The sequence below is a fragment of the Leucoraja erinacea genome, chromosome 24 (assembly GCF_028641065.1).
Source record: "Leucoraja erinacea ecotype New England chromosome 24, Leri_hhj_1, whole genome shotgun sequence".
In the NCBI taxonomy this organism is placed as follows: Eukaryota; Metazoa; Chordata; class Chondrichthyes; order Rajiformes; family Rajidae; genus Leucoraja; species Leucoraja erinaceus.
This window is the reverse complement of record NC_073400.1, coordinates 2901366-2926428: the sequence shown is the minus strand read 5'-3', so window position 1 is coordinate 2926428 and position 25063 is coordinate 2901366. Positions and strand designations below refer to the sequence as shown.

At 44.9% G+C, this 25063-nt stretch overlaps 1 protein-coding gene across 2 annotated transcripts in view; it reads right to left on the bottom strand.

The window, feature by feature from the left end:
* The window catches only part of srgap2 (SLIT-ROBO Rho GTPase activating protein 2), a 206037-nt gene that overhangs the window by 96790 nt on the left and 84184 nt on the right, over positions 1-25063 (bottom strand). For both annotated transcript variants that reach the window (XM_055654380.1, XM_055654379.1), the window contains exon 2: positions 5276-5471. In XM_055654380.1, the coding sequence (XP_055510355.1) occupies positions 5276-5471 (196 nt within the window). The remainder of the gene's footprint in view (positions 1-5275; positions 5472-25063) is intronic.

The following is a 25063-nucleotide window of genomic DNA, read 5'->3' as shown; positions in this document are numbered from 1 at the left end:
GCCAGTTGCATTTTGTGTCTTTACCTTCAGGAAGGCCGACCTAACATCTGCTACAGTCACCCTGGGGGGAGACACACTGGAGTCTGAAGGGCCAGGCGTCACCGCCATGTTAGCTTTCTGCTTGAAGCAAGCATAGAAAGCATTCAGTTCATTGGGTTGGGTCGCACTAATCACCAATGATGTTGCCTGACCTTGTTTTGCAGCCAGTTATCTTATTCAGACCTTGCCACATCCTCCTTGTATCCGAGTGATTATACTGAGACTCATGTTTGTCCCGGCATTGTCTTTTGGCATCCTTGATGGCTTTGCGGAGATCATAGCGGGCCTTCTTGTACTGCTCGGGATCGTTTGACTTGTATGCAGCGGACCTGGCTTTTGGATGTGAATGTACCTCGCGGTTCATCCATGGGGAACGCTCGGATTGACTTAGTCGGCACACAGTCAAACACACATACTGATGAAGTCAGTCACGGCTGTGGTGTACTCATTCATGATAGCTGCAGAATCCCCGAATATGGACCAGCCCACTTTAAAATAAGACGGGTAACTTGATGACCATGTGAGGTGGAGACAGCTGATTGCAAGAGATATTACGGTGAAAATTCTGAACACAATGTCAAATCATTGTGTGATTACTGCTGAACATTAACCATATAACCATATAACAATTACAGCACGGAAACAGGCCATCTCGACCCTTCTAGTCCGTGCCGAACACATAATCTCCCCTAGTCCCATATACCTGCGCTCAGACCATAACCCTCCATTCCCTTCCCATCCATATAACTATCCAATTTATTTTTAAATGATAAAAACGAACCTGCCTCCACCATCTTCACTGGAAGCTCATTCCACACAGCCACCACTCTCAGAGAAAAGAAGTTCCCCCTAATGTTACCCCTAAACTTCAGTCCCTTAATTCTCATGTCATGTCCTCTTGTTTGAATCTTCCCTACTCTCAGTGGGAAAAGCTTTTCCACATCAACTCTGTCTATCCCTCTCATCATTTTAAAAAACCTCTATCAAGTCCCCCTTTAACCTTCTGCGCTCAAGTTCTAGACTATTAGATTGCTTGTCTTAGGCATAGACTTAGCCACAAGAGGGTGAAGGTAGGGTGCAGTGCAGCCTATATTCACCTAAAACCCCTGTCCCACTGTACGGGTTCATTCAAGAGCTCTCCCGAGTTTAAAATAAAATCAAACTCGTGGAAGCACGTAGAATGTACGTAGCGGGTACGTTGGAGCTCGGGGACGTCTCTTAGCGGCACATAACGTTAACGGCAGGTACTCGGGAAACGCGGAAGACTCGTGAAGATTTTTGCTACATGTTGAAAAATGTCCACGAGAGGCCCGAGTACCTACGAGCTGCCAGTACTGTAAATCTCCAAGTTCGAATCATGGCAAAAAAACGGGAGAACTCTTGAATGAACTCGTACAGTGGGACAGGGCTTTTAATGAGCATAAATTAACTACAGCCCGTTCTGGAACACAATATCAACCATACTTCCAAATAGACCCAATTGGCCAGAAAGTTTTTTGGAATGCCCAAAGGCCATAGAAAAGTGAGCTCAGTGAGAATGATCTGAGTGTCACACAAAATGAAAAGTATATTGGCATTACAAGCATGACTTCCCATGGTCCGTGTGAAATAATGAGGGCTCTGTAAAACATCTGATTCTGTTATTTGAGGTTGCACAGACTAAAATGAATTTTCAACAATTCTTTTTCAGTGAAAAGTCACAGCAGTTTTCTAGACAAGAATCTACAGATGACTTTAGTTTAGTTTAAACTAGATGCAGCGTGGAAGCAGGCCCCTTGGCCCACCGAGTCCGCACCGACCAGCGATCCCCGCACATTAACACTGTCCTACGCACACTAGGGCCAATTTTACATTCATGCCATGCCAATTAACCTGCAAACTTGGAGCGTGGGAGGAAACCGAAGATCTCGGAGAAAATCCACACAGGTTACGGGGAGAACGGACAAACTCCATACCGACAGTACACGTACTCGGGATCGACCCCGGGGTCTCTGGCGCTGTAAGGCAGCAGCTCTACCGTTGCACTGCCGTGCCGCCCCATGTAAATGTGGATTGCAAACTCCATTTGTACCCAGAGTTTGCAGAACATTGATTGTTGGGTCCACCAAGCAGAGCTCTCCAAAGATTTCAACATTCAGTCTGAAATTCACCCTGCCCAGAGCACCACTGAGCTCCCCATTCAAATGATCTAAATTGTCTCCTTGTTCCTGGAAGAACAAGTGCAAAGAAAAATGGAGCTAGTTTATTTCCTGAGGTGGGGAGAGGAAAATGATCCCAAGTGCTTCAACATTTAATATATTTCAATGTGGGCTGGCACAGAAATTGTACACAAATAATGAAACGGCTCAGCAGAGCATGTCCCTATTGCATTGTATCCATACATGTTTTTAAATGAACTGAGGGCAGACGATGCCAGGCGATTATCAGCCTTTACAGATCTGGCAGTCTCAGACCATGTGCATGTGGCCACACTGCTAATGGGAAATTACAGACTCAATAGAGTCTCGTTCCACTCAATCAGTGAATAAGATCAACATTTTGGATAAATCTTAATAAATCTCTCTTTCCCACTAGTTTCAGAACTCTGCAGAGACCTGGCTTCGATCCTGACTATCGATGCTGACTGTACGGAGTTTGCATGTTTTCCCCTTGATCTGCGTGGGTTTTCTCTGAGGGATCTTCAGTTTCCTCCCACACTCCAAAGACATACACGTTTGTGGGTTATTTGGCTTGGTATAAATGTAAATTCTCTCTAGTGTGTGTGGGATTATGTTAGTGTGCGGGGATCTCTGGTCGGTGCAGACTCGGTAGGCCGAAAGGCCTGTTTCCGCGCTGTATCTCTAAATTAAACTAAACTAAAAAAAAATATCCTTGACCAAGGAAAGACACAAAGTGCTGGAGTAACTCAGCGGATCAGGTAGCATCTCTGAGAACATGGCTGGCTGATGTTTTGGGTTGGGACCCTTCTTCAGACTGATTGCCCAGTGTGAAGATGGGCCGCAATTTGAAATGTTGCCCATCCATGTTCTGAAGAAATACTGCCTGACTTGCTGAGTTACTCCAGCACTTTGGGTACTTTTTTTGTGAACCAGCATTGTGTCTATGGATTTCCCAAAAGTAAAGGGCCTGTCCCATTGTACGAGGTAATTCAAGAGTTCTCCCGAGTTTTCCCCTGATTCAAACTTGGAGAATGTTCGTAGCTGGGCCGTAGGAGTTCGTGGATGTCACGTAGCGACTCGTATGAGTAACGGTAGGTACTCGGGAAATCCGGTAAACACACGTGACGTTTTTTCAACACTGTGAAAAATGGCCACGAGTAAAAAAATACACGTGATGAAAAAAATTGTTACTTTTTACTCGTACGAGCCGCTACGAGACATCCACGCACTCCTACGGACCCGCTACGAACATTCTCCGAGTTCGAATCAGGGGAAAGCTCGGGAGAACTCTTGAATTACCTCATACAGTGGGACAGGCCCTTTACGGGGTTGGAATAATCTTGGAAGCTACTGTTCAGGCAGCAAGACTGAATAAGAAAATCAATCTAGTGAGTGTTAACAGATCATCGAGGCACTAACTTTCAGAAGCCTTGAAAAGTTTTAATCTTCTCAGGGACACATCTGTATCTTTGTCTACATAGTGTACATATAAATAGATAAAGAGGTTTATATTATGTCTTGCAATGGTGCAGTGCAGCCTTTTTGAGCTTTGCAAAGTTCAGCTAATAATAACATCCAAATGGAAACCAATTTTGTAGGTCAGTGTGAAGGTACCACTCTGACCTTGCAGCTGACCTTAAAAAGTAAAGGCATTTTGACAAAGCCAAAACTGGGGGTGAAAGAGATTTGGAAGCTTGAGCTCACGTGGCTGAAATGTGACATCTTCAATAGATTTAGTTTAGGTTAGGGGTGCAGCATGGACCCACTGAGTCTACTCCGATCACCGATCACCCACACACAAGCTTTATCCCACTCAAAGGCAGACACAAAACTGCTGGAGTAACTTAGCGAAACAAGTAGTATCTCTGGAGAGAAGGAATGGGTAACGTCTCGGGTCGAGACCCTTCTTCAGACTGAGAGTTAGGGGAGAGGGAGACTAGGGATATGTGGACGGGTAAGGTGTGAAAACGACAGATCAAAGCAGACGATGATCATGGAAATGTAGAACGGACCATTGTTGGCTGAGGGGAGGCATACAGTCAACAACATTAATGAAACTAGTCAGAGAACTAGGGTGGGGGAGAGTTGGCGAGAGAGGGAAAGCAAGGGGCCTATAAACCTGCATGGTTTTGGAATGGGGAAGGAAACGGGAGCATCCGGAGAGAACCTACTCGGTCACAAGGCTCCGTACAGTCAGCACTCAAAGTTAGGATTGAACCCAGGTCTCTTGTACTTTAAGGCAGCAACTCTACTGCTGCACCACTGTGCCCCCCCTCTATAATAGGTCTAAAATGACCAGCACTTGCATCAAAACTTGTGAAGATGCAAGGCTGCAGCAACAGCCCACAGTGTCTGTTGTACAATGGGAATAGGCTGCATGTGTTGATTGATCATTTCAAAAATGAAACTTGCAATATTTTATATCCATGCCTCACATTAGTTCAGAAAGTAAACTGCGACTTCCATCTTTATTATCAGACAATAGCTGTTAACAATTTGTCAAAAGTGGTTTGATTTAGATGCACCGCTTGGTATGATGTATCTTATTGAGGGGTTTGGAGTGTGTACATCAGGGGTCGGCAACCTTGTTCTGTATAGGGGCCAGGACGCATCTGTGAGCGGATGGCGGGGCCACATCTATCACGTGTACACATGGATCCTGCCCCCACCCCACCCCGGATGGCAGGCATCAAATCACATGTTCACAGAAGGTGGACGAAAATGCTGGAGAAACTCAGCTGGTGAGGCAGCCTCATGTAATCCTTGCATGTCTCACCCGCTGAGTTTCTCCAGCATTTTTGTCTGCGTTCAAATTTTCCAGCATCTGCACTTCTTTCTTAAACGTGTTCACAGAAGGTGCGTGGCCGACTTTGCGCAGAATGAGGAACAGCCAGAGCTCGGCGCTCCGGATGATTACGGGGGGAAAAAATCCGCCTGCGGGCCGGACAATTCCGGGTTACGGGCCACATTCGACCCGGGGGCCGTAGCTTGCCGACCCCTGGTGTAGATGGAGAATATCATATTCCAGAGTTCATCACATGCTGCAGTTTAATGGGATTAAATAATGTCTCACATACTTGAATTGCAGGTGTTCCTTTGTGCTCCTAGTTTTGGTCACAAATCGCTCAGCTAACTTCTCCAGGTTCCTTGAGTAATCCATCTCGATCTCTGATTTTTTCCGGAAGAAGTCTTGCAGGTCCTGAAGCAGCTGGACCCTGGACTCTGACTGTTGGTCCAAGCATTTCAGTTGTTCCAGAAGCTGGGCTCGGATTTCTGAAGTAAAAAAATACATCAGCAATCAATAGATAAACTCAAGACACTCGTGCACTCGTATAGGAAGGATCTGCAGATGCAGGTTTAAACCGAAGATAGACACAATAAGGTGGAGTAACTCCACACCTTGAACAACTGACACGATAGATGAGGTTGGATGAGGTGCAAGAGAACCTCTGCCTCACCTGAAAGGACTGACATGAGAGGAAGTATAGGAACAGGTCCTATACTTCGGCGTGCAAGGTGTGGACTCTACATCGGCGAGTCCAAACGTAGGCTGGGCAATCATACCACCCAGTGGTATGCACATTGATTTCTCTAGCTTCAAAACATTTGCAACCCTTCTCTCTCTCTATCCCTCCCCCGCCCATCGTTCCAGCTTCAAAGTCATCTTGTTAAGTCTCATTGTCTGTAACCCGTTTTCACCCGGCTCACAGCTAACAATGGCCTGTTTCCTTTATCATTGTTACTTTTTTGTATATCTTTCATTCATTTGTTCTGTATCTCTCTACATCGCCGTCTTTCTCTTTCATTTCCCTTTCCCCTGACTCTCAGTCTGAAGAAGGGTCTCGACCCGGAACGTCACCCATTCCTTTTCTTCAGAGGTGCTGTCTGACCCGATGAATTATTCCAGCATTTTGTGTCTGTCATTATTGTGGCATTTTATTGCAAATTTATTCATCCACTAGACATGAGTGTTGCTGGGTGATGGAAAGTGACTGTCTATCCCCGACTGACTGGAAATGAGTGACTCAGTAACCAAAACTCGACCAAACTGGGTGCAAGGTCACTTAAATGCAGACCAGCAAGAATGATACGTCTCTTTCCCTGAAGGATCTTAAGTGAGGCAGATAGTGTTTTATGGCCAAACAGTAGCTGCTGGTCCAGGTTTATTTAATAACATTGCTTTAAACTGCCCAGTAACTTATACGTACCTTCACATCAACTGTCGAGACCTCTAAATATTTCTCCATTAACTTTAACAATGTGCTAACATAACCTGATTTGTCTCTTAAAAGCGACGGCAATAGACCTCTACAATCAGTGGACAAGTGAGTTGGGTGTTCTAATGTTATCCCACATCCTGCCTTGTCTTCCCCACCACACTTTCTGCTTCTAAATGCAGTGACTCCAACGAGCTGGCCAGCCAATCTAACGGACAACTGGTGTGACTCAGCAAGCTTTGATAGTCTCAATAATGTCTCTGATGGTCAAGTTTTTTATTTAAACAATCAAGTACGTTGAAATACAATGAACATCATTAAAAATTATGTCAAAATAAATATAATTAAATCAAAAACTTTTTAAATAGCAACGGACAAAAACAGATGACGTGAACTGATTTGAAATTGGCCAACTTTCCTACTTTCTCCCATATCAACATTCACAGTGTGTAGGCAGGAATTGCAGATGCTGGTTTAAACCAAAGATAGGCACAAAAAGCTGAAGTAACTCAACGGGTCAGGCAGCATGTCTGGAGAAAAGGAATGGGTGACGTTTCAGTCGAGACCCTACCCTCACGGTGGTGTCCTAGTTCAATAGCATGGTGAAGAAAGATGTTGGCACACTGGCCTTCATTAGTCAGCGAATTGAGCATAGAAGATGGGATTTCATGTTATAGATGTAAAAAAACATTGGTAAGGCACTTGGAGTATTGCGTTCAGATTTGGTCACCTTATTAAAGGAAAGATGCCATTCAATTGAAAAGAGTGCAGGGAAGATTGACAAGGATGTTGCCAGGATTCAAGGTCTTGGGCTACAGGGAGAAGGTGGACAGGTCAGAACTTTATTCCTTGGAATGCAGGAGACTGAGAAATGATTTTACCACAGATCATGAGGGCAATAGATTATGGTGAATGCACAGTTTTGCAGTGGGGCTTAAAGTTACCCGAGTATCTTTTTGGTTTTCCAACAGAAAGATCTATCACCACCGACACCCACAACTATAATCATGCGAACATTCTGTAAGAAACATTCAAGTGAGTTATGGTCTGTAAAAAGACCTGTAGACAAAGGCTATATTGTAAGGCCACACTCAAAATCTCCCTTGCACACAATGTGTAAGTGATCCATTTGAGAGGGGTCCATATGTGAATTTATGAAGTACAGACATGAATGTAATAGTTATGAATGCTGTGCCAGTAATCATGTTGTTGAAATAGCTAAGCAAATACATCAATTGTTCTCTGAAATAAAGTATTTAATTTTATTAAAAAAACATAATTTCTACTTAAATAGGTCTACGATTATGGAGAAATTATTTGCAGGACGCCAGTGCTAATGCTGGACAACAATCTTGGTAGAAATCTTCCTGTCTTCACATTTCATGCCTCTTTTTATCCCCCAATCTCCTTATCTCACAGTAGGAGGGCACTTTCCGTTGCAACCGCAAGAAATGCAACACCTGTCCCTTCACCTCCCCCCTCGACTCCATTCACGGACCCAAGCACTCGTTCCAGGTGCGACAAAGGTTCACCTGCATCTCCTCCAACCTCATCTACTGCATCCGCTGCTCTAGATGTCAGCTGATCTACATCGGGGAGACTAAGCGTAGGTTGGGTGATCGTTTCGCCGAACACCTCCGCTCAGTCCGCAATAACCAACCTGACCTCCCAGTGGCTCAGCACTTCAACTCCCCCTCCCATTCCCAATCCGAGCTCTCTGTCCTGGGTCTCCTCCAATGCCAGAGTGAGCAACAGCGGAAATTGGAGGAACAGCACTGGGGGACCTTGCGTCCGAAATGGCATTAACATTGATTTCTCCCAATTTTGCTAGCCCTGGCTGTCTCCTCCCCTTCCTTAACCCTCTAGCTGTCTCCTCCCACCCTCCCATCCGCCTGCCCTCGGGCTGCTCTTCCTCCCCTTTTCCTTCCTTCTCCTCCCCACCCCCCCGTCTGAAGAAGGGTTTCGGCCCGAAACGTCGCCTATTTCCTTCGCTCCATAGATGCTGCTGCACCCGCTGAGTTTCTCCAGCAATTTTGTGTACCTTCCTTATCTCACAGCCTTTGTTTTCTTCCATATCCTGCCCTTTGTCCTCCTATCTCATGTACAAGAGGGGTCCCGACCCGGAACTTCACCTGTCTATGTTCTCCAGCTAAGTGACTCCAGCACTTTGTGTCCTTTTTCAGAAACCAGCATCTGCAGTTCCTTGTGTCTGTATCTAATTAACTAGTTTTCCCTCGATCCCATACGATCTAACCTTCTAGAGCAGCAAAACATGCAGAACCTAATCAAAGGCCTTGTAGGATGTATATAGACTACATCCAGGGCCCATGACCATTCTTGGTTACTTAAAAAAATAATTAGTTTGTGAGAGGGATCTCCAAAGCACAAAACTATCCCTAAACAACCATCACAAATGCATGTACATTTTTTTTCAGAATCCTCTCAGCAACTTTCCTACCAGGTAGCTCCCAGTTTTTTGTTGCGGTGCTTTTTAAACGGAGACAGGTTATGGGCCTGTGTCACTTAGGTGACTTTTAGGCTGGTGCAGGAGACTCTGCGCCCACCACATGCTCGCCACATGTTGGCTGGTGGTCTCTGGTGAATCTCCTTCATGGTCGCGAAGAGTTCCCACGTTCTGGGAACTGGTCGTGGTCTCAGTATGGTCGTGCAATTTTTTCAATATGTTGAAAATTTTTCTGCGACCAAAAATTGGTCGCCATGGAGAAAATCGATAATCCTGTTGTCGTGGGTGCAGTTGTTGTGGGGTTGCCATGTAGTTATGGGTACTAGAGGTGGTCGTAGGTAGTTTTAGTTCATCGCCTTTGCTGACCTGTCATTTTCATCAGCTCATTGGGGAATAAAAATGTAAGCACGAGTTTTCAAAACCCAGGATAACCGACCGGTAATGTTAAATGTCCGCCGAGCTTCACAGCTGTGTATCTCTTGGCTGTTGTCTGGCTTCTTAAAAGTGTCTCCATTCCTTCTCCCCCTTTTTCCCCTCCTCCCCCCCCTTTTAAAGGACTTACCATACACTGTGCTAGCCAGCTTAACCTTCCTGTTCATTGCAGCGGTGTGTCTGTATCACCTTGGCTCTGCACCGCGTGAATTTCAGACAGCGCTCTCCTGCTTATCCCCCCGCTGACAGTCACATTTCCAGTTCCCAGTTTTTCAGGCGACTGCCGGCAGTCCGCTGAAAGATCGCTTAAGTGGGACAGGCCCATTAGCCACCCTCCAGTCTTCCGGCACCTTGCCTGGTCATATACTGTATCTCGACAGGTATATTTCTTCTCTAGTGTAGCAAGGAACAGCAGATGCTGGTTTAAACCGAAGATAGAGACACAGAAAGCTGGAGTAACGCAGCCGGTCAGACAGCATCTCTGAAGAAAAGGGATTTTGATGTTTTGGGTCGAGACCCTTCTTCAGACTGAGAGTCAGCGGAAAGGGAAATGAGATACATAGATGGTGATATAGAGAGATACAGAGCAAATGAATAAAAGATATGCAAAAAGTAACGATGATAAAGGAAATATGCCACTGTATGCTGTTTGAAGGGTGAAAATGAAAGGCTAGTGCGAATTGGGTTGGGGAGGGATAGAGAGAGAGGGAATGCCGGGGCTACCTGAAGTGAGGGAAATCAATATTCATACCACTGGGCTGTAAACTGCCCAAGCGAAATATGAGACTCTGCTCCTCCAATTTGTGTTTAGCCTCACTCTGACAATGGAGGAGACAGAGGACAGAGAGGTCTGTGTAGGAATGGGAAGGAGAATTAAAGTGTCCAGCCACTAGGAGATCAGGTTGGTTCACGCAGTCCGAGCGAAGATGTTCCACAAAATGATCGTCCAGTCTACGTTTGGTCTCGCCGATGTATAAGAGTCCACATCTTGAACAACGGATACAGTGGATGAGGTTGGAGGAGGTGTAAGTGAACCTCTGCCTCACCTGAAAGGACTGTCGGGGTCCCTGGACAGAGTCAAGGGAGGAGGTACAGGGACAGGTATTGCATCATCTGCGAAAGGTACCTGGGGAGGGGGTGGTTTGGGTGGGAAGGGATGAGTTAACCACGGAGTTGTGGAGGGAACGTTCTTTGCAGAAGGCAGAAAGGGGTGGAGATGGGGAAATGTGGCTAGTGGTGGGATCTGTGGCGGAGCTGTGGGTACTGATGAAACACGAGTGAGGGCCTCATCTATGATGGGGGAAGAGGAACCCCCGTTACCTAACGAATGAGGACATCTCGGATATCCTGGTATGGAACACCTCATCTTGGGCCCAGATGTGGTGTAGATGGAGGAATTGGGAGTAGGGGATAGAGTCTTTTACAGGAAGCTGGGTGGGAAGAAGTGTAGTCGAGATAGTTGTGGGAGTCAGTGGGTTTGTAATAGACGTCAGTCAATAGTCTGTTTCCCGTGGCCTAGGTGAGAATTAGTACAGTCAATGAGTCTCAACGATGACTTTGATGTTGGTACGACTTGGGTGGGGGAGGGATGGAGGGGGGGGGGGGGGGGGGGGGGGGGAATGCAGGGGATCAAGTTGGATAAATCAATATTCATGCCACTGGGTTGTGAGGTGCCCAAGCTTCCCACAGTATCCTTGGGTATATCTGATCAGACCCGGGAGCTTGATCTACCTTCATGGATACGACAGTGACATCTAAGAGGCTTTTAGATAGGCACGCTGAATTGCAGGGAGTGGAGGGAATTGGAACACTAGGCAGAGATTAGTGGAGGAAAATGGAACAATGTAGGCGGAGATCAGTTTAATTTGACATCGTGTTCGGACCTGTTTTTGTGAAAAGTTTTTTGTTGCATGCTAATTGGTCAGCTGAAAGACTATAGATGATTACAATTGAGCACACAATGTACAGATGCAAGAAAAGGGAATAACATTTACAGCAAGATAAAGTTCAGTAAAGTCCAATAATATAGTCCAAGGATCTCCAATGAGGCAGATAATAGTTGATGTTAGGTTGGTTCAATTGTCTGATAATAGCTGGGAAGATGCCCCTAGCGCAATAAACATTGAATTCTCCAATGCCCTCATTAGCCTTTTTGGTCACATCTTCAAAAAAACTCAATAAGACACAACCTCCCACTTACAAAACTGTGCTGACTCTCCCGAATCAACCCTTGTCCATCTAAATGCATGTACAGTAGATCCTATCCCTCAGTAGACTCTCTGGTAACTTTCCGACCACAGATGTTATGCTCACTGGCCTATAGTTCCCAGGCTTTTCCCCCGCAGCCCATCTTCAATAGAGGCACAACATTTGCTACTCTCCAGCCCTCCGGAACCTTTCCTGTATTTAATGACCACTCATAAATCTCTGCCAGGGCACCAGCAAAATCCTCTCTAGCTGTCCACAGTATCATTGGATATATCTGATCAGGCCCGGTAGATTTGTCTACCTTCATATATCAGGACCGTTAGCACCTCCTCAACCATAATACCTTCTGCTCCCAAGACACTTCCATTGACAGCCCCCAAGTCCCTCTTGCCTCCTGTCTTTCTCCATAGTAAAAGCGGAGGAGAAATACCCATTGAGGTCCTGACTCATCTCCTGTGGAGTTGACTGCATTGATTCCAAGGGGGCCTATTCTCTGTCTCTGGTTACTCTTTTTCCCTTTATGTATTGATGGTATATCCTTAATATTATCTGCCAGAGCCATCTCCTGACCCCTTTTTCCCGTCTTGATTTCCATTTTTGCTTGCTCCTCAGTTTCCAAAACTCCTCCAGGATGCACTACATCCCAGCTGCCTATACCTGCCCCATGCCTCCTCCTTATTCTTGACCAGATCCTCAATATCCCTTGTCATCTAAGCCTCCTTACGTTCACCTGCTTTGCGCTTCACTCTAACAGCAACGTGCATTTTCTGGACACTTGTTAGCACACTTTTAAAAACGTCCCACGTTCGTGACGTTCTTTTTCCTTCTTCGCGCGCCACCGGCCTGTTGCGTAACTAATGGCCAAAGTGGGACAGGCCCAAGACCCAGGCGCGACACAACGTCTCACCTCCAACAGCAGCAGAAGCAGGCAAACGATCGCCGAACTCGGCCTGGGGCTCACGGCCGTTGCGGTCCGGATCCGGATCCGCCCCCACTTCTACTCCCAGAACAGGGCCAAGAAAATTGAAGACAGCCACAAAATGCAGGAGTAACTCAGCGGAACCGGCAGCATCCCTGGAGAGAAGGAATGGATGACGTTTCGGGTCAAGACCCTTCTTTCAGACTGAAGAAGAGGCTCGACCCGAAACATCATCCATTCCTTCTCTCCAGAGATTCTGCCGGTCCCACTGAGTTACTCCTGCATTTCGTATCTATCTTCAAATGACGTCACGCTCTCCACTTGGCTGTGTGGGCGCATGATGACGCGCGCGACTCTCGCGGGATCGTGATGCAACCGTCACTACCGGCCTGTCATGTAAGTGATGGCCCAAGTGGGACAGGCCTTTAATTCTCTCTACTACCGACCCAATAATGATAAGTCATGTGTGGTCTCCTAATTTCAACAATTAGTTCCTTACTTTTGTTGACGTTGAGCGATAGGTTGTTGTTTGAGCATCACCATTCTGTCTCTTGGCTGACTCATAACCATCAGTGGTTTGGCTAATAACAGTGCTGTTGTTAGTGACTTTAAATATGACATTGGAGCTTTACTTAGCCACAGTTATGGGTGTAAAGAGAGTACTTAATTTAAAGAGAGCACTTAACTGAAAATTCACCTTCCTGTTCAATAACCAAACAACTCACTTATTTGTTTTATGCTATAATGACAAATGCAGATGAGTGGATGAACATTCCATTGTTCTAATATGAATATTGTCCAAGGCTACAGTTTCAGAGAAGTCGATGTTCACAGCCCAAGATTAGCTCCATCAGGAAATTCTAATTTTGATTTGCCGTCAGGCTAATTCCACTTTGTGTTCAGACTTGTCTGCAGCTGCTGAACATTGTGTTGTTGCAATCAGACTTTTCCTTGGGAGCTTTTTGGGTGTATCCAAGAATTAGGCTACACAACTGGCATAATACATGTCTTCTGGAGACCAGTCAACAGCTGACTGATGTAGGTAGAGAACAAAAGAAGGTTGATTATGGACCTGGTGATCCGCATAGGGATGGTCTTTGTTTTAGATGATGGACAGGAAAGAAGAGGAAGGCTGTGTCTCAGGGTGTGGTTACTCACAGGTTGTTTGAGCAAGTCAGTGCATGTCTTCACAAGTTTTTTAAAGTTTTTGACTAGTCTCAACCTACTTCCTCATAGTGCCAGCCCGTGGCAAAACTGAATTATTTCCATTTAGCACGATTTAACACCTTGCTAAAACAGCAAGGCCACAGGGATTAGAGTCATATAACCATATAACAATTACAGCATGGAAACGGGCCAGGGCCATCTCGGCCCTACAAGTCCATGCCGAACAAAATTTTTTTTCCCCCTTAGTCCCACCTGCCTGCACTCATACCATAACCCTCCATTCCCTTCTCATCCATATGCCTATCCAATTTATTTTTAAATGATACCAATGAACCTGCCTCCTTCACTTCCACTGGGAGCTCATTCCACACCGCCACCACTCTCTGCGTAAAGAAGTTCCCCCTCATATTACCCCTAAACTTCTGTCCCTTAATTCTGAAGTCATGTCCTCTTGTTTGAATCTTCCCTATTCTCAAAGGGAAAAGCTTGTCCACATCAACTCTGTCTATCCCTCTCATCATTTTAAAGACCTCTATCATGTCCCCCCATAGAATGATAGAGTGTGGAAACAGGCCCTTCGGCCCAACTTACCCACAACGACCAACATGTCCCATCTGCACTAGTCCCACCTGCCTGGTTTGGCCCATATATCCCTCTAAACCTGACCTATTCATGTACCTATCTAAATGTTTCGTAAACGCTGTGATGGTCCCTGCCTCAACTCTGACACCTCATTCCACACACCCACCACCTATAGTGTAAAAAAGTTACCCCTCAGGTTCCTATAAAATTATTCCCCCCCTCACTTAAACCTATGTCCTCTGGTTCTCAATGCTCCTACTTTGGGTAGTAGACTCTACCTGATCTATTCCTCTCATGATCGTATACACCTCAATAAGATCACCCCTCATCTTCCTGCATTCCAAACGATATAGCCCCAGCCTGCTCAACCTCTCCCTAAAGCTCAGGCATCGAGCTCTGACATCATCCTTGTGAATGTTCTCTGCACCCTGACTAAAACGTTATTTTTTACAACTGGAGGTGGGTACAGTTTTCTGAGGTTTCAGCTGAGGTTCTGAACTGTCATATAACCCGTACAGATCCTGCTTTCCAGTGCTCAACTATCTGCTGTAGCACTGTCCTGGAACTGCAAGTGATTGAGTCTAGGACCCGAGGGCAAAGCCTCAGATTTAAAGGATGTTCCTGTAAACAGGAGATGAGGGGGGATTTCTTTAGTCAGAGGGTGGTGAATCTGTGGAATTCATTGGTGCAGAAGGCTGTGGAGGCCGTCAACGGATATTTTTAAGGCAGAGGTAGATTATTGATCAGAATGGGTGTTAGGGGTTATGGAGAAAAGGCAGGAGAATGGGATTACGATAGATCAGCCATGATTGAATAGCGGAGTAGACATGATAAGCCGAATGGCCTAATTGAGCTCCTATCACTTATGAACATAAACTTAGCAACCCAGATTCCAATCGCTTCAATCCTGAGAAGTGCAACAAATGTGATATATAACAATAACAGGTACAAATCAAAGACAGACACAAAATGCTGGAGTAACTCAGCGGGACATAGAAACATAGAAATTAGGTGCAGGAGTAGGCCATTCGGCCCTTCGAGCCTGCACCACCATTCAATATGATCATGGCTGATCATCCAACTCAGTATCCCGTACCTGCCTTCTCTCCATACCCTCTGATCTGAGGGACAGGCAACATCTCTGAAGAGAAAGAATGGGTGACGTTTCAGGTCGAGATCCTTCTTCAGACTGGATTCAGAAAATCATATTAGTTCCTCTCCCCCTTGCACTTTCTCCTAAATCGCGAAATGTTTTCTTTTTCAGATATTCATCTAGCTCCCTTTTCAAAGCTGAGATTTAATCTATTCTTCTCTTGGACTGTTGCCTATTTTGTTAAATGAACAACATCAAGTTTTAAAATATTTTTTTAAAATGGTGTATTCATCCTTTTTTTTGAGTCTTCACAACTGCCAATACAGTTCTCTCCAACACATCAAAGTTCCAAAGTGAACATACCGATGCACTTTGATGTTTAACACCTTCTCCTCCACCTGAAACTGGCAACCGTTGCTGCTGTTTCGGTTCCATGTTCATCAAATGATTAAAAGTTCCGCAATGGTCAGCTGGTTGGATGTGGGGAACAAAATCTGTGCAGCCAGCACAATCTACTGTAAATTCTGTAAAAAACACCAGCTTTCGGCCGATCTCTGCTCAGGTTCATAACCCAAACTGTGAAGGGAAATACCCTGGCAAATTCCCCATTCTGAAACACACAAGGAAAAACTCCCAGGTCAGACAAAGAACACAAAAATCTCCCTTCTCTCTTCCTGAATTAAGTGAGAATTAAGTGACTCAATGATCGGTACTAAAAAGACAAAAAATATTTGTTAAAGATTTTAGGACAAAGGGGGAAAAAAAAGAAAAACACAAGAGGATACAAGAAGAGAATATGCAGGAAGAGCTTGAACTTTTACAACATGGCTCCTTGAGTCTAGAGTAAACAATCTCCACCCATTATTAATTGCATTCAGATGAAAGTCAAGAAATGATGTGAGGGAAAGATAGGATGTTTACATTCATCCATGCACAGCATACATACCAAATATATCATTAGGGCGGGACGATGGCGCAGCAGTAGAGTTGCTGTTTTACAGCGCCAGAGTCCCGGGTTCGATCCTGACTATAGGTGCTTGTCTGTATGTAGTTTGTCCGTTCTCCCTGTGACCTGCATGGGTGTTCTCTGGAATCTCTGGTTTCCTCCCACATTTCAAAGACGTACAGGTTTGCAGGCTAATTGGCTTGGTCAATTTGTAAATTGACCTCAGCGTGTGTATAGGATGGTGCTAGTGTGCGGGGATCGCTGGTCAGTGCGGACTCGCTGGGCTGAAAGGCTTGCTTCACACTGTATCTCTAAACTAAAATACCGAAAATGATTAAGAAGGAATTGTAGATGCTGGAAAATCAAAGGTAGACAAAAATGCTGGAGAAACTCAGCGGGTGCAGCAGCATCTATGGAGCGAGGGAAATAGGCGACGTTTCGGGCTTAAACCCTTCTTTAGACTGATGGAGGGTGGGGGGGCGGGGAGAAGAAAGGAACCTAAAATGATGCAAGCTATGCTCAGAACATAGGATAAGAACTAAAAAAGTAACAGTTGCTTAGAATATCTAGCATTCCCAAACTAATGGACCAATTTTGAGTTTTTTGAAGAAGTAGCCAAGAAGCTTGATGAGGGCAAGGCCCTAAATCAGTCTATAGGGACTTCAGTAAGACTTTGATATGGTAGGTTGCTCTGGAAGGTTAGATTGCAGGGAAAGCTAGATGCCGAATACATGAATTGGCCTCATGGAAGAAAGCAGAGGGTAGTGGTGAAATGTAGTTTTTCAGACTGGAGACTGGTGTGCCTCAGTGATCAGTGCTGGGCCTATTTGTTGCTTGTCATTTAAATTCACAATTCAGATGAGAGTGTGTAAGGCATGATTAGTAAATTTACATTGAACACCAAAGTTGGCGGTAGCATAGGCAGTGAAAATGGTTATCAAAAATTACAGCAAGATTTTAATCAAGTGTACAATGCAGCAGAAGAATGATAAATGGAGTTCAATGTAGGTAAGTGTGAGGTGTTCCATATTGGGATGTCAAACCATGAAGGCCTTAGAAGGGCCTTGGCAAATGTTGTAAAACAGAGGGATCTAGGAGTATGGGTCCACAGATCTTTGAATGTGGTAACAGGGTTAAATAAGGGCTTTGTTACATTTTGTTACATCAGTCATAGTATTGAGTAAAGCAGTTGGGACATTTAAGAAGGAACTACAAATGCTGGTTTACACCAAAAATAGACACAAAATGCTAGAGAAACTCAGCAGGACAGGCAGTATGTCTGTAGAGAAGGAATGGGTGACGTTTCAGGAAGGAACTGCAGATGCTGGTTTACAACAAAGATTTATAGGAAGGAACTGCAGATGTACAAGGCATTGCTGAGTCTGCATTCGGAGTATCATGTTCAGTTTTGGCCACTCTGCTATAGGAAGGATGTCATTAATCTGGGCAGAGTGCAGAGAAGATTTATGAAGATGTTGCCAGAACTCAAGGGCATGAGCTATAGAGAGAAATTTAGCAAGCTAGGACATTATTAATTGGATCACAGGAGACTGAAGAGTGATTTATAGAGGCGCCTAAGATCATGAGGGGAAGTAATATAGTGAATGCAGTCTTTTACTGGTTCATGCCAATCAATATGCCCCATCTACTATCGTCGCATTTTACTACATTTGCCCCAAATCCCTCTAAACCTTTCCTATCCAAGTACCTGTCCAAATGTCCTTTAAATGCTGTTATAGTAATATCTCAACTATCTGGCTCCTCGATACATATACCCATTATCCACTGTGTGTAAATGGTGCCTCTCAGGTTCCTATTAAATCTTTCCCATCTCAACCTAAGCCTATGTCCTCTGTTTCGTGACTCCCTTGCTCTGGGTAAAAGACTCTGTGTGTTCACCCTACTCCACTCATGATTTTATACACCTCTATAAGATCACTCCTCCTGCACTCCAAGGAATAAAGACCTAACTTGGCCCTGTAGCTCAAACTCCCAAGTCTCCTCTCCAATCCTGCCAGCTTAATGACATTCTTCTGAACACCATCCTCCAAATTAGGCCTAGAATGAGGTAGAGGGTGATGGTGGAAGGTTGTTTTTCAAACAGGAGGCCTGTGACTAGTGGTGTGTGTCGGGATTGGTGCTTGACCCATTTATATTAATGATGTGCGTGAGAATGTACAAGGTACGATTTATACGTTAGCAGTTGACATTAAAGTGGGTGGTATCGTGAATTGTAACGATTGTTATCAACATTTACAGCAGGATCCTGATCAGTTAGGCGGGTGGACTGAGGATTGGTGAATTGAGTTTAAGGTACATAAGTACGAGGTGTTCATCTTGTGCAGTCAAACTAGGACAGGACCTTCACAGTGAATGGCAGGACTCTGGGGAATGCTACAGAGCAGAGGGAACTAGGTGGGCAGGTAAATACTTCCCTGACTAACTCACCCTATCTATCTGTGACGACAATTTTAGAGAACAATGTACCTCCAGTCCGAGATCCATCTGCTCTACAACACTACCCAAGGCTCCACCATTGTGAAGGTCCTGCCCAAAGATCCTATAGCGGAGCAAGATAGATCACTCCTGCTAAATGATGTGTAGTACGCAACGGAACGGAACGTGGGCCTTTTTTTCATCCATTTCCGTAACCTGACCCGACCCGACTCGCAGTGTAATCAACGTTGCAGCATGGGACCCATACACAAATAAAAACATTTCTTCCATCTAACGTGTCCAAAGACAGGCAGTTCGATTTGTTACTAACACCTATGAGAGAGAAGCGAGTGTCACCAAACTTCTGAATTCTCTGGTGTGGAACCCTCTCCAAGACAGACGTGAATCTCACCGTTTGACCTGTTTTTACAAAATGTTAAATGGTCAGCTCGACATAGACAACAAGACCTACACCAAACCCAAACCAATTAGGAGCAGACGAGGGCATTCGATCCAATTTGTGATCCCAGCTACAAAGACAGATGTATACAGCAATTTGTTCTTCCCCCGCACAATTAAAACATGGAATAATCTCCACCCAACTATAGTTACCCAACCAGATGCAACTAAATGTAAAGTAACTTTCTTCCCAATAACCCTTTCTGGCTTAACCCTTCACCACCTCCAGTTTAAATTCCATTTGGAATATTTTGGAGGACCAAGAAACCAAGAACCAAGAACGTTGCGGAGGAACAGTTTGTGTTAATAAATTAAAATTCTGAAAATTAGGAGATGATTTTTACCAAACAACTTTTATTTTTACGAGGATGTTTCCGTAACCGGCTTCCGTCTCTCCACTATTGGACCTTTGGTGAGGAGACGGAAGCCGGTTACGGAAATGGGGCCGAAAATTACCCATGAATCTGCCCATGACCGTACTACGTCTTTTTCGTCGAGTGATCTATCTTGCTCGCTGTAGGATCTTTGGTCCTGCCTTGCTTTGATTTCTCAAAATGCAACACCTCGCCCTGCATTAAACTCTATTAGCTATTCCAAGGCCCACATATCCAGCTGATGAAAATCCAGCTGTAATCTGTGCTCACTGTCTACGATCCCCTGACTTTAGTGTCATCTGCAAACGTACTAATGTTTTGTACATTCTCATCCAAATCCTTGACATGAACCACCAAACAGCAATGGGCCCAGCACCGATCCCCGAGGCACACCACTAGTCACAGGCATCTAGTCCAAAAAACAACACGAAACGTAGAACAAATACAGCATGAGAACAGGCCTTTCGGCCCACAATGTCTGTGCCGAACTTGATGCCAAGACCAACTCTCCATTCCCTGCATATCCACGTGCTTACCCTAAAGTCTCTGAAATGCTACTATAGTATCTGCCTCCACATACCAGGCACCCACCACTCTCTGTGTTAGAAAACGTGCCCTGTAAACTTTGCCCCCTCACCTTTAAGTTATGCCCTCCAGAATTTTGTTCAGAGATACAGCGTGGGAACAGGCCTTTCAGCCCACCAAGTCCATGCCAGCCGGCAATCCCCATACACTAGTTCTATATTACACAATATAGACAATTTACATCTTTGGAATGTGAGAGGAATCAGATTCCAAATCCATGAATAAGATTAGCTAACAACAATATTTCAATCCCAGTTAAAATGTTTCATTTACATCTTAAGTGTCTTGAAGAGGACAGAGTTCCAAACTGATATCAATCTTGGGACAACAAAATATAATCCAATACCACCATAATAGTCAAGTTCTAACTTTAAAGTCACTCCTCCTTGTTCTGGCTTCTCCCAGCAGGGGAAATAGTTTCTCTTTATCTCGTGTTCTAAATCCTTTAATCATCTTAATCATCACAATTAGATAACACTTTAATTTTCCACAGGCAAGGAAATGGAACTCTGTTCAGTGAAATACATCGTCACAATTTAACCCTTCTATCCCAGTATTTTTACGGTGAAGGAACATGTATAAAACCTGCAGAATGTGGAAATCTGAAACAGGGTGGCACGGTGGAGCAGCGGTAGAGTTGCTGCCTTACAGCACTTACAGCGCCAGAGACCCCGGTTCGATCCCAACTACGGGTGCTGTCTGTAGGGAGTTTGTACGTTCTCCCCGTGACCAATGTGGGTATTCTCCGAGATCTTCGGTTTCCTCCCACACTCCAAAGACGTACAGGTTTGTAGGTTAATTGGCTTGGTATAAGTGTAAAATGTCCCAGGTGCGTGTAGGATAGTATTAATGTGCGGGGATCACTGGTCGGTGTGGACTTGGTGGGCCGAAGGGCCTGTTTCCGCACTGTATCTCTAAACTAAACTAAAGCTGCAATCTCCCATTAACCTCCCCTCCACTCTAGTCCAAATATTTAAAGGGTCTATTGACACAGAGTCAATGCTATGTGATGGCAATCAATGTCTTCTGGAATTCTGGTCACTTATAACAAATTGAGAGCAGCAAACAGTGAGGATTCAATGTCCACTTGTTGCTTAGTTAATTCAAAAATTATTAATAGATTGTCTTTATTTGTCTGGACTGTATTTGTCTTAAATTGTGAGTGGAGTGAGAGATTGCAACCTTCACGTGGTCCGCCTGTTTCAACGAATGCAATCAACCTGGCATGCACAATCAAAGAAGATCAAATAGAACAAGGTAGACAAAATGCTGGAGAAACTCAGCGGGTGCAGCAGCATCTATGGAGCGAAGGAAATAGGCAACGTTTCGGGCCGAAACCCTGAAGGAAATAGGCAACGTTTCGGGCCGAAACCCGGAAGGGTTTCGGCCTGAAACGTTGCCTATTTCCTTCGCTCCATAGATACTGCTGCACCCGCTGAGTTTCTCCAGCATTTTTGTCAACCTTCGATTTTCCAGCATCTGCAGTTCCTTCTTAAACATCAAATAGAACAAGTTGTCCTACAACTTTAGACTGTGCACGCCATATGCAAAAAGAAGTAGCTGAGTAATTGAGCATACATTTTAATCAGAGTCTATATAACCATATAACAATTACAGCATGGAAACAGGCCATCTCGGCCCTTCTAGTCCGTGCCGAACATGTATTCTCCCCTAGTCCCATCTACCTGCACTCAGACAATAACCCTCCATTCCTTTCCCGTCCATATACCTATCCAATTTATTTTTAAATGATAAAATCGAACCTGCCTCCACCACCTTCACTGGAAGCTCATTCCACACAGCTACCACTCTCTGAGTAAAGAAGTTCCCCCTCATGTTACCCCTAAACTTCTGTCCCTTAATTCTCAAGTCATGTCCTCTTGTTTGAATCTTCCCTACTCTCAGTGGGAAAAGCTTATCCACGTCAACTCTGTCTATCCCTCTCATCATTTTAAAGACCTCTATCAAGTCCCCCCCTTAACCTTCTGCGCTCCAAACAATAAAGACCTAGTAGCGTGGGAACCGGCCCATGGCACAACTGTCCAGCTACACTAGCCCCATCTGCCTGCGTTTGGCACATATCACTCTAAGCCTTTCTTATCCATGTACCTGTCCATTTATTTCTTAAAATGTTGCGATACCCCTGCCTATAGGATGCTATTTGCTATTTTAACAGCATGTTTCATGTAGAAACTGGCCCAGAAAGCAGAACACGAGTATTGGAATGTCAGGAGGGATGAGCAGAAGACCGGTGAAACAGATAAAGTTTTGTTTAACATAAAGTTGGTGAGGTAAGTAGATGTGGACAAATTCTCCAGAGAGGATCGTGGGGATTTATCCACGAATGAAGAGTGAGTTCCAAAAGCCATTGAAAGTCAAAATAACAGGAAAAGTGTGATCCAAGAGACGATGACTAAAGGGCCTGTCCCACCAGCATGCGATTGCATGGGTCTAACGCGACCAGGCGTGGTCGCTTGAGGCGTTTGGCCTCGCGGGGCCGGTCCCACTTCGATCGGCCGAGGCATATGGAGTTGTGCGGAGCTGGTCCCGACATCGCTCCAAAAATCTTGCACTGTCCGAAAATCCCGCGCGCCAACGCCTTGTCGGCCCGCAGGCGCATTGAGGGCGTACGCAGCGTCTTTACGTCGTACACCGCGTCTTGACGGCGTACGCCTAGCGCGTGGCGTTGCGTGATGACGTCACCACCAGGCTTGCCGTGGCGTGATGACGTCACTGCCCGACACCGTGCGATGTCCAAATTCAGTCGGCCCTCCTCCTGCCCAGCTGATTGGTGAGTATGATGTCGGGACCAGCCGGGCACAATTCCAGACGCCTCCGCGGTTCGAATCGGGACAGGCCCCGCGAGGCCGTACGCCTCAAGCGACTACGTTTGGTTGCGCTAGACGCATGCAATCGCATGCTGGTGGGACAGCCCCTTATGGATTAAATGGGGAGGAAACCAATAACAGTCGGTAACAATCAGTGTGTCTGAAGAATTTTAGACGATTAGACGATTCTATAAGATCCCCCCTCAATTTAGAAGATTGAGGGGGGATCTTATAGAAACTTACAAAATTCTTAAGGGGTTGGACAGGCTAGATGCAGGAAGATTGTTCCCGATGTTGGGAAAGTCCAGAACAAGGGGTTACAGTTGAAGGATAAGGGGGAAATCTTTTAGGACCGAGATGAGGAAAACATTTTTCAAACAGAGAATGGTGAATCTCTGGAATTCTCTGCCACAGAAGGTAGTTGAGGCCAGTTCATTGGCTATATTTAAGAGGGAGTTAGATGTGGCCCTTATGACTAAAGGGATCAGGGGGTATGGAGAGAAGGCAGGTACAGGATACTGAGTTGGATGATCAGCCATGATCATATTGAATGGCGGTGCAGGCTCAAAGGTCTACTGCCTGCTACTGCACCTATTTTCTATGTTATTATGTAAGAAGGGTCTCAACCCAAAACATCACCCAACCAGAGATGCTGGCTGTCCCGCTGAGTTACTCCAGCATTTCGTGTCTATCTAGTGTTCTGGATAAGCCTGAAAAGCATTTCAAAATATGAAGACTTTTTAAAGTATTATTTTCTCCAGAAAAAATGCCAACATTTCCAAAACACTCAATGACTTAACGTTTCACATTCAATGACTTCATGTTTCAAACATGTAATCTTCAAACTTCAAATTCAATCTTCTTTGATGCGAGTTTGATATTTCATTTTGAAGCAACCCAGAATAATTCCAGCTTGTTTCAATATTGAAACAAAGACAGTGAAAGAGAGAAACGAAATCAGAGAGGCGTTGGTCTCAAGAGAAAATATTTTAATCACTAACTGCTCTTCGAAAAGATATGCAGAGTGTGTAACATGCAATGCCAAAATGTGGCCTGTACTTGACAACAAAAAAACACAGCAGAGCCCAAATTGTAAAAACATATAACCATATAACCATATAACAATTACAGCACGGAAACAGGCCATCTCAGCCCTACAAGTCCATGCCGAACAAATTTTTTTCCCCTTAGTCCCACCTGCCTGCACTCGTACCATAACCCTCCATTCCCTTCTCATCCATATGCATCCAAAAGTTTTAAATGATACTAATGAACCTCTCACCATTTCCTCTGGGAGCTCACACCGCCACCAGTCTCTGCGTAAAGAAGTTGTCACTGATTGTCCCTACAGTCATGCCCTCTTGTTTGAATCTTCCCTATTCTCAAAGGGAAAAGTTGCCCAGGCTCTGGAATATCTTTTTAAAGAGATCAGCTTTAACCTTCTGGCTACAGAGAATAAAGACCTAACTTATTCAACCTATCTCTGTAACTTAGCAAACCCAGGCAAACTGGCAAAACTCCTTAGTTGACATCCTTCCTATATTTGGGCACCTTCACCATACTTTGATTTGGTACCGACAATTTTAACAACACCCCATTACATACAGTCAATGGTGGTGTCTATCAATGCATAAAGTGAGAGCTCTCAGCAGATCACGCCAAGTCTGATTGTCACTGATTGAACAGTTGCCCAAGTGCCCTTGACAAGTGCCCAGGCTGGAATATCTTTCCAGAGATCAGCTTTAACACTGGTACCGCACATGCAAACAAAACTGGCAAAAACCTTAGGTCTTCAATACCGAACAAACACATACAGCCAAATCACGATCAGCTTATTGTCATGTGTCCCAGATAGGACAATGAAATTCTTGCTTTGCTTCAGCACAACAGAACATAGTAGGCATACTAGTATCATATTCTGTAATATTTGGCATCCTGCTGTCAACTATGTCCTGCGCATACAGGTACGTAAGGTCATGTGATAAAAGTAGAATTAGGCCATTCGGCCCATCAAGTCTACTCCGCCAATCAATCAAGTATAATCTACCTCTCCTTCCTAACCCCGTTTTCCTGCCTTCTCCCCGTGCATTAGTTTAGGTTTGATATCCACAAGTGTTTGGTCAAACCAACTGGGTCCTGAGAATATTTTCAACAC